This window comes from Chrysemys picta, chromosome 1 (genome assembly GCF_011386835.1).
Source record: "Chrysemys picta bellii isolate R12L10 chromosome 1, ASM1138683v2, whole genome shotgun sequence".
NCBI lineage: Eukaryota > Metazoa > Chordata > Testudines > Emydidae > Chrysemys > Chrysemys picta.
The window spans coordinates 44,229,491-44,243,073 of record NC_088791.1 but is presented as its reverse complement, the minus strand read 5'-3'; the positions used below and the strand labels follow the sequence as shown (position 1 = coordinate 44,243,073).

The 13,583-nt window shown below is 42.3% G+C and overlaps 1 protein-coding gene across 8 annotated transcripts in view; it reads left to right on the top strand.

Annotated features, from left to right (window-relative positions):
• Positions 1-10,737, top strand: part of PTPRZ1 (protein tyrosine phosphatase receptor type Z1) — a 348,294-nt gene extending 337,557 nt beyond the window's left edge. For all 8 annotated transcript variants that reach the window (XM_065556031.1, XM_005305670.5, XM_005305669.5 and 5 more), the window contains 8 exons: positions 587-733; positions 1,932-2,025; positions 2,559-2,632; positions 3,636-3,764; positions 4,545-4,691; positions 6,549-6,691; positions 8,464-8,599; positions 9,745-10,737. In XM_065556031.1, the coding sequence (XP_065412103.1) occupies positions 587-733; positions 1,932-2,025; positions 2,559-2,632; positions 3,636-3,764; positions 4,545-4,691; positions 6,549-6,691; positions 8,464-8,599; positions 9,745-9,885 (1,011 nt within the window). In that variant the 3' untranslated portion in view covers positions 9,886-10,737. The remainder of the gene's footprint in view (positions 1-586; positions 734-1,931; positions 2,026-2,558; positions 2,633-3,635; positions 3,765-4,544; positions 4,692-6,548; positions 6,692-8,463; positions 8,600-9,744) is intronic.
• Positions 10,738-13,583: the final 2,846 nt, after the last annotated feature.

Sequence of the window (13,583 nt, the reverse complement as noted above, 5' to 3'; positions counted from 1 at the left end):
TATTGGACTTCTGGGTTTTAATATTACATTTCAGTATAAAGGAACACAGTCTGTTGTGGTCACATCTAAGAGGCCTCTCCCTTCAGGAGCCCATACAGTATACATATGGTATATTTTTGGAAAGCCAGGCTTTGTTGCTGCCATTCAAACAATTAAAAAGATGCTTGACTTCCTGATTGTCTCTACTTACACTGCTCACCATTAGCCAACAAATATCACAGTTACCACTATTATTCCTACTCTAATTATACAGAAGATCTGTGGTACCTCACACACCGCTGTGTGGCAAAGGCGAATAGATTTTTTTTTTATGGTACCCAGTTAATGGAGAGTCATTGGCATAGTCAGCAGGGAATTTCTGGCTCCCAGTCCCCATCTGAAGAAGTTTTTGGCACATCTTGAGTTCTCTTCAGTTATATAGTTAAATAAAATTTCAACAGACTAAATCATAGCAGTAAGATGGGAAGAATTCATAATCATATAGAAAGGTTGCTGTGAGCCAACAGTTGCAGTTTAACCAAAGAAGGTGTTCAGGGGAGCAATCTGACAATTGTTAGACGTAAGATGTTTGTTGCTATTTTACTAGGAGCAGTACGTCTTTATTCATGATGCACTGGTTGAAGCCATACTCAGTAAAGAAACAGAAGTTCTTGACAGTCACATTCATGCCTATGTTAATATTCTCTTAATACCTGGACCAACAGGAAAGACAAAGCTTGAGAAACAATTCAAGGTAAGCTTTCATGGATGTCAAAATGAAAAGTGTCAGGGCAGTGTCATTGTTATACTCTGACCCATCACAAGTAAACAATGGCTTGAAAAGTCTGAGACTAGATGAAGTCACTGATTGTACCACAGCTTTCCATTAGTTTTCTCGATTCATAACTGCTGAGACTAGATCTAGAGCAGCACAAAAATACATAGCACGTGTTGGGTAAAAAGACCTAATCATGAACTCTACCTCAAACAAGCCATGTTTTCAGAAAACCAGGGCTGGAAACACAATCTAAAAGGTGGATTGGGCCAGATTTACTGAAGTGTCCCTGCTAGAGGAGCCCCAGTGGCAGAAAGACTGCCTGGAAGGGGTTGTAGTGGCACAAGGTGCCTGAAATCTGCTTTGCGGGGTAGGCAGAGCCAGCCAGCACAGCCCCAAAAGTAGGCAGCACTGGCTGGGATGGAGGTGTGGCACGGAGAAGATGTGGGATGCACTGATTCAACACACCCCTGCTTCAGCCACTGCCTTCGTGGCACCCAGCTATAGTGCTAGTGGCTGACACAGGTTTGCTAGTTGGGGTGAGCCTGGCCCATTAAGTGAGAAATTTGCCTTTTCAAATGAATTTTAATTCAGGAAAACAAATCCCACCTTCGTACTTGCTGGGTTATGTGGTACACCTGAATTAGTGCTCTAATTTACTAGCGACCATTACTCACACATGCACAGTACTAGCATTTCTCTGATATAATTAACAACTGAGTAGGAATAAACCAGACTTATTAATAGGAATTCACAGTTCGTCTCACTCCCCTGGGTAGGATGAGCTTGTAATGCTGCATAGTCACTCCCTGGGGGAAAGCAGAACCTCAGATTGCTCAACAATGACCCTTTCGGAGAAATTAGGAGTTGGTGAGCTCAGAAGGGAATCCCCTAACAGTGCTGGGTAGCTGAAAGTACGTGACAGGCTGGATCCCAAGTGTAAATGGGAGGAAACGTTGAAGGCCAAATTCTAACAAACCAAATAATATCAGAGAGTGGGTGTTTCCCTCACTCTTCCTTTCCTTTGAAAGCCAAAATTATTAGAGCATTTATATTACAAATGTGAATGACTTGATCTAATTAAGACATTACTGTAAGCTGATTTTAATATAACTCTACAGTTCATCTCTATTTTCTTCATTGTACAGTAACAGGATTCTTTCTCCTATTGTTTCAGCTACTGAGCCAATCTAATATACAGCAGTGTGATTATTCTACTGCACTGAAACAGTGTAACAGAGAAAAGAACAGAACTTCATCAATCATCCCTGGTAGGCTTGTTCAAATCAGTTGCTTTCGATGGCTGTGGGGCAGAGGGTCCATGATTCCTGTAATGTAATTTTAGTGAAATAATGTTTCACACTCAGGGCTAGTTTACACTAGAAGTGCTACATCAACACATCTGCACTGATGCAGCTGCATCGCTGTAGTGTGTCTGGTGAAGATGCTGTATGCCGACAGGAGAGAGCTCTCCTATCAGCACAATTACTCCCCCCTCCGCGAGAAGTGCAAGTTATGTTGGCGGGAGAGCATCTCCTGCCGACATAGCGCCGGTGTGCACAGCACTTAGGTTGCTGTAACTTGCGTCACTCAGGGGTGTCTTTTTTCACACCTCTGAACGACATACAATATATTAACGTAAGTGATAGTTTAGACCTGCCCTAAGTAGCCACTGTTAGGAGAAGAAGGTAGAGAGCTGGGTGATGTTTTATCCTGTTTGATGGATCTTTATTTTATTATCATTACTATAATACATAAGCCAGACAGTACAACATATAGACTAGTTCACAACTTTCTTTTACAGTGGAAAGATCTAGAGTGGGTATCTCATCACTATCTGGTGAAGGTACAGACTACATCAATGCTTCCTATATTATGGTAAGTCAAATTGTCTGATCTGCTGAAAAATACTCTATACTGCTATATATATTTTTAGAGTTGACAGATATCTGCATGTTAGTGGCACAGTCTTTATTTTGAAGGGATTCTCTGCTTTCTCTTTCATTTTTCACACTTTCCATTCTTCCCTGGTGGATGCTGCACTGGAATTGTTTTTAAGTCCACTCAAACACATTACAGTTTGACTCAGCATACAGTAAGAACGCACAACACTTTTAAAATAGTACAATTTAGCACAACTTATGGGCGAGATTCAAAGGTTAATGTGTTTGAGTGGACTTAAAAACAATTCCAGTGCAGCATCCACCAGGGAAGAATGGAGTGACATTTGGAGGTATGTCTGGGCTTTCTTTCATAAAGCAGGGAAGTTATAATTAATGCTAGAGGATTTCACAGAGAGAAAGAATAATTATTTTAAGAAATTGAATTTATTCTTTTGCTGCGTACCCCGAGTCCCTGCAGAAGCCTGGCTAGGGCAGAGCAATCAGTACATATGTCTGGGCTAATACACATTTTTATTTTGAGTTGGCATTTCACCATTAACGCTCTGTTGCTTGCAATACATTTTTGGTGTGGGGAGGGAACTTGAACATTTATTTTTTGTTTTTTATTGGTTTTCTCTTTTCTATTTGACATACATTGATTTCTATTCCTGGGAGTCACATGAAATACAGGTTTCAGAGTAGCAGCCGTGTTAGTCTGTATCCGCAAAAAGAACAAGAGTACTTGTGGCACCTTAGAGACTAACAAATTTATTAGAGCATAAGCTTTCGTGGACTACAGCCCACTTTGTAGTCCACGAAAGCTTATGCTCTAATAAATTTGTTAGTTTCTAAGGTGCCACAAGTACTCCTGTTCTTTTTATGAAATACAGGCCAATCTAGCACTGTTTTTTAGACTTCCATCTTTGTATAGTGAAAGCTTCATTTAAATATATATATTGTTGGACATCAATTCTCAGACTGATGTTTTTGTTTTGCAGGGTTATTATCAAAGTAACGAATTCATTATTACCCAGCATCCCCTGTTACATACCATCAAGGATTTCTGGAGAATGATATGGGACCATAATGCTCAGCTAATAGTCATGCTTCCTGATAGTCAGAACATGGTAAGATTGATGGCTAATTGTTGTGGTTTGATCCAATGTAGGCTATAATAGTATCCTAATTTAAAAACACCAAACAGGTCAACACAAAACTTGGATATGGAATCTGAGACTCTACCAAATACAGTTTTTAAAAGAATATGATAGTACTGATCTGAAACATATGGGAAATCAGCTTGTGTTATTCACTGTGGGCCAATTCTTGAGGCCTTATTCAGGCAAACTCCAACTGAAGTCAATAGTAGTTATTCGAAGTAAAAACTGAGAGAGATGCTCAAGTGTTGGAGCAGTATGTATACATTAAGAATGAGCTAATGTACTCTTCAATGATTAGTGGCATATGCTATAGAAACATCTCAGGGTTTTTATTTTTATGTTTTGGGTAAGACCTGAGGAAAGGGAAGGTGACTGTGTATGAGTGTGCATTTTGGAGGACAGTCATGCAAATGCTTGAGAGAAACTTCTGTGATCTGAGAAATAGCTGTGAACATGAAAATCTACAGTCTCACTTTCTCTGCAAACAGTTCATAAAGGTTATTCTTTTCATAAATGGGAAAGACTTTTAAGTTAGCCTTAGTGATCAGGGCAACTTCTGAGAACTGTAAATAATTGTGCCTGCAAGAAAAGACATTTTTAATCCTGTCAAATTTAAATTCATGAATTGAACTTTAAGATTGTCACTTATATACATTTTGCATTATTTCTCTACCAAAGCATCTACATTGTATTGTTTTATTTTGAGAACTGGAAAGAAAATTACTTAACTTTGTGGCTTTTTTTTAGGCTGAGGATGAATTTGTTTATTGGCCAAACAAAGATGAGCCTATAAATTGTGAGAGCTTTAAAGTTACTATGATTGCTGAAGAACACAAGTGTCTGTCTAGTGAGGAAAAGCTTATAATCCAAGACTTTATTCTAGAAGCTACACAGGTAACATCATTAAAGTGGTACACTTGTGGGGATTTGATTTGTTGAAGTTAAATTGTAAAGGTTTTAACGTTAAAATAAATAATATGTGAGGTCCTTTAAACACACAGGCCAGGATCCACAGAGGGACTAAGGCATTGCACCCCAGAGCTTCACAACACCGAACTTTTAGGTGATTAGAAAACACTGGAATAAACTGTGATCCACAAAGCCTTAATTAGGCACATAGGCTCCCTATATAACAAATGGGGAGAGGTAGGCAATTTAGAATGTGATCCCCAAAAGCCAGCACAGTACGTGGGGAAAGGCCTAAATTAGGCAATGGAAGATGCTGATGAGAGAAGTGTATCTTAAGCCTCATCCCTCTCACAAAGATAGGTGCTGAAGTCCAGGGTGAAGGGAGATGCCTGTCTCTGGGGGAAATAGGCAGGCAAACACCTATCGTGCCTTGCAGACCCGAGCTGGTAAGCATGCTCAGAGGCTGCCTAGCTCCACACACAACAACCAGGGGGAGTGGAGAATAAGCTCAGATTCCCTAATACTGTTTAGTCCAATGGTTGGGGTACTCATCAAGGATGCAAGAGACCCCTTGGTTCAAGTCCCCAATCTCCCTGATGAGAAGAAGGGACTTGAACATGGATCTGCCACCTCTCAGGAGAGTACGCTAATCAGTAGACTACATAGTGATTCTCACTTTTTCTCTGGCCCAATTAATGTTTCATTATTCAATTGTTTAAGTGGAACAACTTCAGTAGGAGAGCTTGAGGGAGACCCATATTAGAATAATCCATAGAGCAGTGACCAGATCACTCACCTAATAGGTACTTAATCACTCTTCAAATCCCTTCTATCAGATCTTGATCTGGTGCTCTCCCACATCCCAGGCGAGCTCCCTAACCACTGGGCTGAAGGATATAGGGGAGCCCCAACACCCAGATGTTTTGTGCTAGCCAGTCTCTGAGTTTGCCTACCAGACAGGGCCCTGCAGGCAAGATAGGTGTGTGAATATGTATCTCCCTCCAGTTTGTGGATCGCTCAGGCAGGAGATAGGTTCCAGATGCCCAGAGTAAGGGCTAGTGTACACTGGGAATTTATGTCAGCATAGCTTCGTCTCACAGGGGTGTAAATCTGGGGATTAGGCACGTTAATAGCTTTGTGGATCCAGGACATAGATTGTAAATTCTTTGGGGCTAGAACATGTGTTTCTATGTGTGTGCAAAGTAATGAGGCTTTGCTCCCACTAGGGCCTTTGCATATGATAATACAAATAATAAGTAATAGTAATTGCATGAATGAAGCACTATAGCATCAAGAACATAGACACTAACTACACATACAGAGACACCAAAACTGCCTTGTTGTTTTAATCATACAAATGCCCTATTAATTTTCATAGAAACATCATAGAAATTCTAGGTTAAATGTGGTTGTATTACCAAATTAACCCCAGAAATTTAAGGGATTAGTCCTGAAAGACTGAGTACTGAGCACCCTTGCCTAATCCATTGACTTCACCCTACTCACATGCTTAATTTTGAGCATATACATAAGTGTTTTGGTAGAGCTCAAAGTCAATACCTTGCAAGACTCAGTTCTTAGGGTTTAATTTAAGACTTGATATATTGGTCTTGAAAAAACAAGTCACATTTTTGCTAGGTTATTTGTGGAGCATCTGTTAGCTCATAAGAAACTCCAATTTCCCGTTGTAATAGAGAAAAGGAAGAAAATTGTAGAAATTATTTTGTGTGTGTTAGGCATTGACAGTGTATGCAACTCTCCACAAGACACCATACAAGAGCAGTCTGTTCTTTGAAGAGCTAGATTTATGCAAAACTATTAATCATGACATTTTCTTTTTAGGATGACTATGTACTTGAAGTGAGGCATTTTCAGTGTCCAAAATGGCCAAATCCTGATAGCCCTATTAGTAAAACATTTGAACTTATAAGTATCATAAAAGAAGAAAGTTCCAACAGAGATGGACCCATGATAGTGCACGATGAGTAAGCATTGTAACTTTCGCTTTGCTTTGGATACTACATACATGGGCATTAGCCCATCACACGTATGCTAATTTCTCATAAAGAGCCTGACCCATTGAAATTAGGCCTAAAGCATATAAAGAGAGCAAATAATAAAAGTAGGATTACCATATGTCTGGTTTTTCCCGGACATGTCCGGCTTTTCGGCAATCAAACCCCCGTCCAGGGGGAATTGCCAAAAAGCCGAACACGTCCAGGAAAAATACGGACGGGCACTTCCTCTCCCGCGGCTGCTCTGCTCCTCCCCTGACTCCGACTTCGGCTCTGTTTAAGAGCCAAGCTGCCCGAGCCAGTGCTACCAGCTTCGGGCAGCCCCCGTGCCTCCGGACCCCAGCCGCCAGCCGGGCACTTCTCCTCCCCGGCTCCAGCTGCTCTGCTCCGGCGGCGCAGGGTCCAGAGGCAAGGGGACTGCCCGAAGCCCGTAGCGCTGGCTCGGGCAGCTTGGCTCTTAAACAGAGCCGAAGAGTCAAGGGAGGAGCACAGCAGCTGGAGCCTGGGAGAGGAAGTGCCTGGCCGGGGGCGCAGGGTCCGGAGGCATAGGGGGCTGCCCGAAGCCCGAGCGCTACCGACTTCATGGTTTGCCGGGCAGCCTCCAGACCCTGTGCCCCCAGCTGGGCGCTTCCCCTCCCGGGCTCCAGCTGTGCTGGGGAAGCGCCGGCCGGGGGCGCAGGGTCTGGAGGCTGCCTGGCAAACCGTGAAGCTGGTAGCGCTTGGGCAGCCCTTTTCGTGTGCCTGGGAGGGAGGAGGGGGAGTTAGGGCAGGGACTTTGGGGAATGGGCGGAGTTGGGTGGGGAAGGGGTGGAGTTGGGCCGGGCCGGGCTGGGAAAGGGGCGGGGCCAGGGCCCCGTGGAGTGTCCTCTTTTTTTAAATATGGTAACCCTAAATAAAAGCAGCAGAACCATCCTGTTATTTTAGCTGCATCAGCAAGAGAAACATTTGACTCAGCATCAAGAATTTTCTTTTTGGGTCTTTGTTTTTTGATAATCTGAAAGATGAACCAGTTTCCATCCAATGGAGATTAAATAATTTTGTGTCATGCTTTTAGTATAGCAAGAAGTAAATACACAATTTAGACACTGGTCTTTAGAAATCACTATGGGTGAGATCCTCACCCCTGCTCTGGCCCCTTTACCATGGGAAAAAGTGCTAGAGCAGCATAAAGGAGCACTAAAAAGCTCTGGTTCTAGCTGTGGAAGGATTCTCTCGGTGCAGGCACTGTAGAGACAGCCTCAAAGCTGCCTCCTGAGGACCCCCTCAAGCCCTGGGGCAAGGGGTCTGGCAGGATAGGCATGGGAGCAAGAGGGGCTTGCCTTTGGGCTGTGTTGTGACAGTGCTGCATCGATTCCTGGTTGTGTTGCTGCCCATAGGGAAGTCCATGAAGGCTGCCATAAAACAGGCCAGAAGGGTGTCTAAATTACACTGGTAGCCTTGAAGCAGCCAAGGATCAGAAGGGTACAAAAGCAGCATAAAGCCACCATAGTGGCCACCCTCCCTATGTGCTGTACTTCCTAGAGGTGCAGCACAGAATGTCACATAGGGTGACCAGATAGCAAGTGTGAAAAATGGGGACAGGGAGTGGAGGATAATAGGAGCCCATATAAAAAAAGCCCCAAATATCAGGACTGTCCCTATAAAATAAGGACATCTGCAGAGGGCTTCTGCATCTTCTCCATCTGTGGGAATATGACCCAGTTCATACGAATATTTCTTTTGTGTGTTTTAACTTTCAAAAGGCACGGAGGAGTGACAGCAGGTACTTTCTGTGCACTAACAACACTCATGCATCAGCTGGAAAATGAAAGTTCCATGGATGTTTATCAGGTAGCTAAGATGATAAATTTGATGAGGCCAGGAGTCTTCACAGACATTGTAAGTAAATATGCCCAATGTGTATATTTTTTTCAATATATGTAGCATCTTTGGCAAAATTAGAGTTAGAGCAGCAAAACCACATTTTTCAGTGTGAATCTCTTCATTGGTTAAAGCAAAACTGTGTTCCAAAATAAAGTGTTCATATGAAGAACTAAATATATTAAGCCTACTTGATAGAATATTATTTAATAATTGTCAATCAGAAAGTGCAGCACTTCCTATACCATTACAAAATGTGCACTATAATCTGCAAATTATGGTTTGATTTCACCAAGGAATACATGCACACTCCCAAACAGACCAGAGCTGCCCAGAGGATTCAGGGGGCCTGGGGCAAAGCAATTTGGGGGCCCTTCCATAAAAAAAAGTTGCAATACTATAGAATACTATATTCTTGTGGGGGCCCTGGTGGGGCCTGGGGCAAATTGCCCCACTTGCCTCGCCCTCCCTCTCCCTCTGGGCGGCCCTGAAGTAGACTCTTGAGTGATCACCTGAATATTTCTGGTATGGTTAGGATCAATTTTTAGTAAAAGTTTACTACTACTGCCACTGAGACCCTGATCTTTCTTGATCTATTGAGTGATCACTTAAGATCAATTTCACTGTGGTTTTGGAAAGGGTATAACAGTATTAGATTACAAATCTCCAGTGAAGTCCATGTAGGAACAGATACAGATTCATTACAGAGAGGACAATTGTGTGCTGAATTCTGCTATCAGTTACACTAATGGAAACCTAGAGTAGGTTCAGTGCCCTTACTCCAGAGTTACGGGAACATTTCACATTATGGATGAAATCCTGGCCCTGTTGAAGTCAATAGGAGCTTTACCATTGACTTCAGTGAGACCAGGATTTCATCCCCTATATTAAAAAAAAAAAATGCATAAGAAAATATTCTCCCCTGGAGCACCTGCACAATAGCCATTGATATGGAGTTGCATACTGTATGCAGATGGGGGCTATTTGTCACAGAATTAACACATCAGTTAATGAGTTACACACACTAGACTGCAGGGGGGGCTGTATAGCACCAAATTGACTCATCATCAGTTGCTAAATTATTTTTGTGTAAAAGTATTACAAAATAATCCAACATTATTGTTTAGAGCACCACATTGAACGTATCCTCTTTTCTTCTGTAGGAGCAGTACCAGTTTCTGTACAAAGCTATCCTAAGTCTTGTTAGCACAAGACAAGAGGAAAACCCTTCTGCATCCATGGACAGTAATGGCACAGCTTTACCTGATGGAAATGCAGCTGAAAGCTTAGAATCTTTAGTTTAACTAACACACACACACTCCAGTCATCCCTGGAATTTAGCATTGTTGTTTTCATTTTTAAATTATGCAAGGAGAAATCTGTCCAGTTATTATATGATCTGTTCCCTTCTCCTGTTCAAACAAACAGTTATTTTTGTGGCATATGATTTTACTTCCGAACTCACATCATTAACAATGTGTGCCTTTTTTTGAAAGATTTCTTGTAATACATTTGTTACGTTTGGACTAACTTGACTGAATTTTACAGTGTTTCTAAGAATGAAATTGTGGTATGTTTTTCAGTATTAGTTTTCAATTTGTCTGGCTTTACATTTAAAATGTATCATATTTATAGATGGTAGGGGGGTTCTCAACTACAAATAAACATGTCATGTTTTTAGTATCCAATTTACTTGCTGTATTTATAGCAATCCATATAACTTTTAATATAGTAGAATGTAAATAAAATACTGTTCTCTATAATATTCAACATTTTAAGACTGCAGTAGATACTTAGACTAGTAACCTGATACTTACTGTAAATACTTCTATAGTGATTCCATGGACCAAATTTATATTTATAATTGTAGATTTTTATATTTTACTACAGAGTCAGTTTTCTAGTTCTGTGTAATTGCATTGTTATAATGATGTAGTTCAGTATCTGTTTTTATTTTAACAAAGTCTCCTGGTATACTATTGTGCATCTTCGGTGATTAACCTTCATATATGTGCATGGAATTTTAACTTTTTGTGGGAAATATAAATTCAGTTGTTTTGAAATGAGAAGTTTTTATGAGAATAACATCTGTATTTGGCATTGTTTTAATTGTTTTTACCTAAGGCATTGAAAAAATAAATATAAATATTCCAGTCTATGCCTAGCACAGTAAACAATGTGCGTCATCAATACTGAAGACATTTTACTCATTAAGAACAATACTACTGGCTCAAGGCCATGTTAGAAAAACTTCCTATGTGAATTTCATGAGTGCTAAGTTCTGCCCTGCTTCCTCCAGGCTGGTTTTGCCCCATCCTGTTGTGATTGAGCTCTCGTGAAGCTAGTGTAACAATAACCAGTTTACTTTGACACTGTTGGTTTTAGATTTTTAGGGGGTATATTGGGATCTGATATGAGGCTAGGCAGAAATGCTGTGGCAATGAGAGGGGAATGGATTTTAGAAGCAGAAGAAGATCGACCTACTTGGGCTTGGAGCTCTTCGGAGCACTGTGGGAGGCCTTTGTACACGTGAGGAAAATAGAAAGGAGCAGAACCTCTGGCAAGGCAAGTGTAAAAGGATAATTAGGCAGGTCAAAAAAGGATTTGAAGAGCAACTAGCAAAAGACTTTTTAAAAAAATGTTGGTGTTAGTTTTTAAGTACATCAGAAGCAGGAAGCCTGCCAATCAGTGGAACCACAGGACGATTGAGGTGCTAAAGGAGTACTCAAAGGAAGATAAGGCCATTGTGGAGAAGCTAAATGAATTCTTTGCATTGGTTTTCACTGCAGAGTATGTGATGGAGATTCCCAAGCCTGAGCTATTCTTTTAGGTGACAAATCTGAGGAACTATCCTAGATTGAGGTGTCATTAGAGGAGGTTTTGGAACAAATTGATAAACTAACCTTAATAAGTCACCAGGATCAGATGATATTCACCAAAGATTTCTGAAGGAACTCAAATATGAAATTGCACAATACTATGTGTGGTATGTAACTTATCACTTAAAGCAGCTTCTGTACCAGATGACTGGAGAATAGCTAATGTGGCATCAATTTTTACAAAAGGCTGCAGAGGTGATCCTGTCAATTACAGGCCAGTCAACCTAACTTCAGTACTAGGCAAATCGGTTGAAACTGTAGTGAAGAACAGAATTATCAGACACACAGATGAACACACTATGTTGGGGAAGAGTCCACACAGCTTTTGTAAAGGGAAATCATGCCTCACCAGTCTAGGGTTGCCAACCCTCCGTTTCACCGGGAGTCTCCCAGAATCAGACTCTATTTCCTGGAGGCTACTGACAGCAAACTGGGGGATTCTAGGCTACTAAAAGTCTAGAGGCACAGCAAGGCTAAGGCCCTGGCCCCACGCCACTCCCAGAAGCGGGCGGCATGCCCCTGGAGGGGGCTCCGTGTGCTGCCCAAGTGCCAACTCCGCAGCTCCCATTGGCCAGGAACTGCAGCCAATGGGAGCTGTGGGGATGGTGCCTGCAGACAGGGTCAGCACACAGAGCACCCTGGTCCCCCTGCAGGGCCCACAGAGATGGGGGAGGACCTGCCTTAGCCCCGCTGTGCCACCAACCAGGAGCCGCCTGAGGTAAGCATTGCCTGGACGGAGCCCATACCCCTCACCCATTCCTGCACCCCAACCCCCTGCCCCAGCCCTGAGCCCTCTCCAGCATCCAAACTCTCTCCCAGATCTTGCACCCTGCACCTGCTCCTGCATCCCAAGCCCCTGCCCCAGGCTCAGCCCAGAGCCCCCTCCCACACTCCAAACCCCTCGTCCCTAGACCAGAGCCCACAGCCCAACCCCCTGCACCAGCCCAGTGAAAGTGAGTGAGGGTGGGGGAGAATGAGTGACAGAGGGAGGGCAGATGGTGTGAACGGGGCGGGACCTTGGAGAAGGGTGGGCATGGGCAGGACCTCAGGGAAGGGGTGGGGCAGGGGCTAGGGCAATGGTGTTTGGGTTTGTGTGATTAGACAGCTGGCAATCCTACCCCAATCTATTACAATTATTTGAGGGGGACAACAACCGTAGACAAGGGTGATCCAGTGTATATATTGTACTTAGCCTTTCAGGAAGCCTTTGATAAGGTCTCTCACCTGATTGTTGGCCCCTTCCCCCCTACCCCCAGAAGCTCAGGGGGAAGAGGTAGACAAAGGTAAGGGTGCTTTCAGCACCCACACTATTAAAAGTGTTCCTGCGCCACTGGTCTCATTGATAAAAATTTGTCTTCAGCTTCTCTCATTTATTGCCTACAGTTCTGGAGCCTTAACATTGTCTTAGTCCTCCAGCAACGGGGAGTCTCATTTTATAAGAACTCACTTTGAAATAGTTGTTCATCAAAGGATGCTACAGAATGTTGAGTGCACAGTAGCAGGATTCCATATGACCAACTAGAACACAGCAAGCTAGAGTACACCCTGACTTGCTGCACATAACTGACCACATAGACAAGTCCTAAGTAGAATGGATTTTCCCAGAAAATTAGGCAAACTCATTCATTTTGCTGTGTAACATGTAGATGAAATCTCAAGTATGAGTGGATGACCTGAATCAGTCAAAACAAGACAATGCATAATTTGTCTTCTAAAATTGTGCCAATGTGTTTATTCTGTTAAATCCCATTTTCCACTTGACCTCATCTGCTTCTATAGTTATGCAACCCCCTGCCTCCTTAATTCAAAGGGTCAACCAATTGCACAAACAACTCATATGGAAATAAAGGAGCCTCTCTTTGTGAACCAGGTTGCTTGCTGCTAAGGTTATTCTGGTTCTCTTGCACTGTTACTTGTCATATTTGTACATTGCTAATTCTAGGTTAGGTAGGAAAAACAGCTTAATAGGGTACATTGTGTGTGTGGAGATGATGCAGTATTATTTATATGGTCTTAGCCATGTTGAATGTCAGAGAATGCTTTTAAAAACCAAATCTAACTTATGTTTGTACAGATACTCTGTAGTTTATCCATGTTGTCTCTTCATTTGATAAAATGAAAGA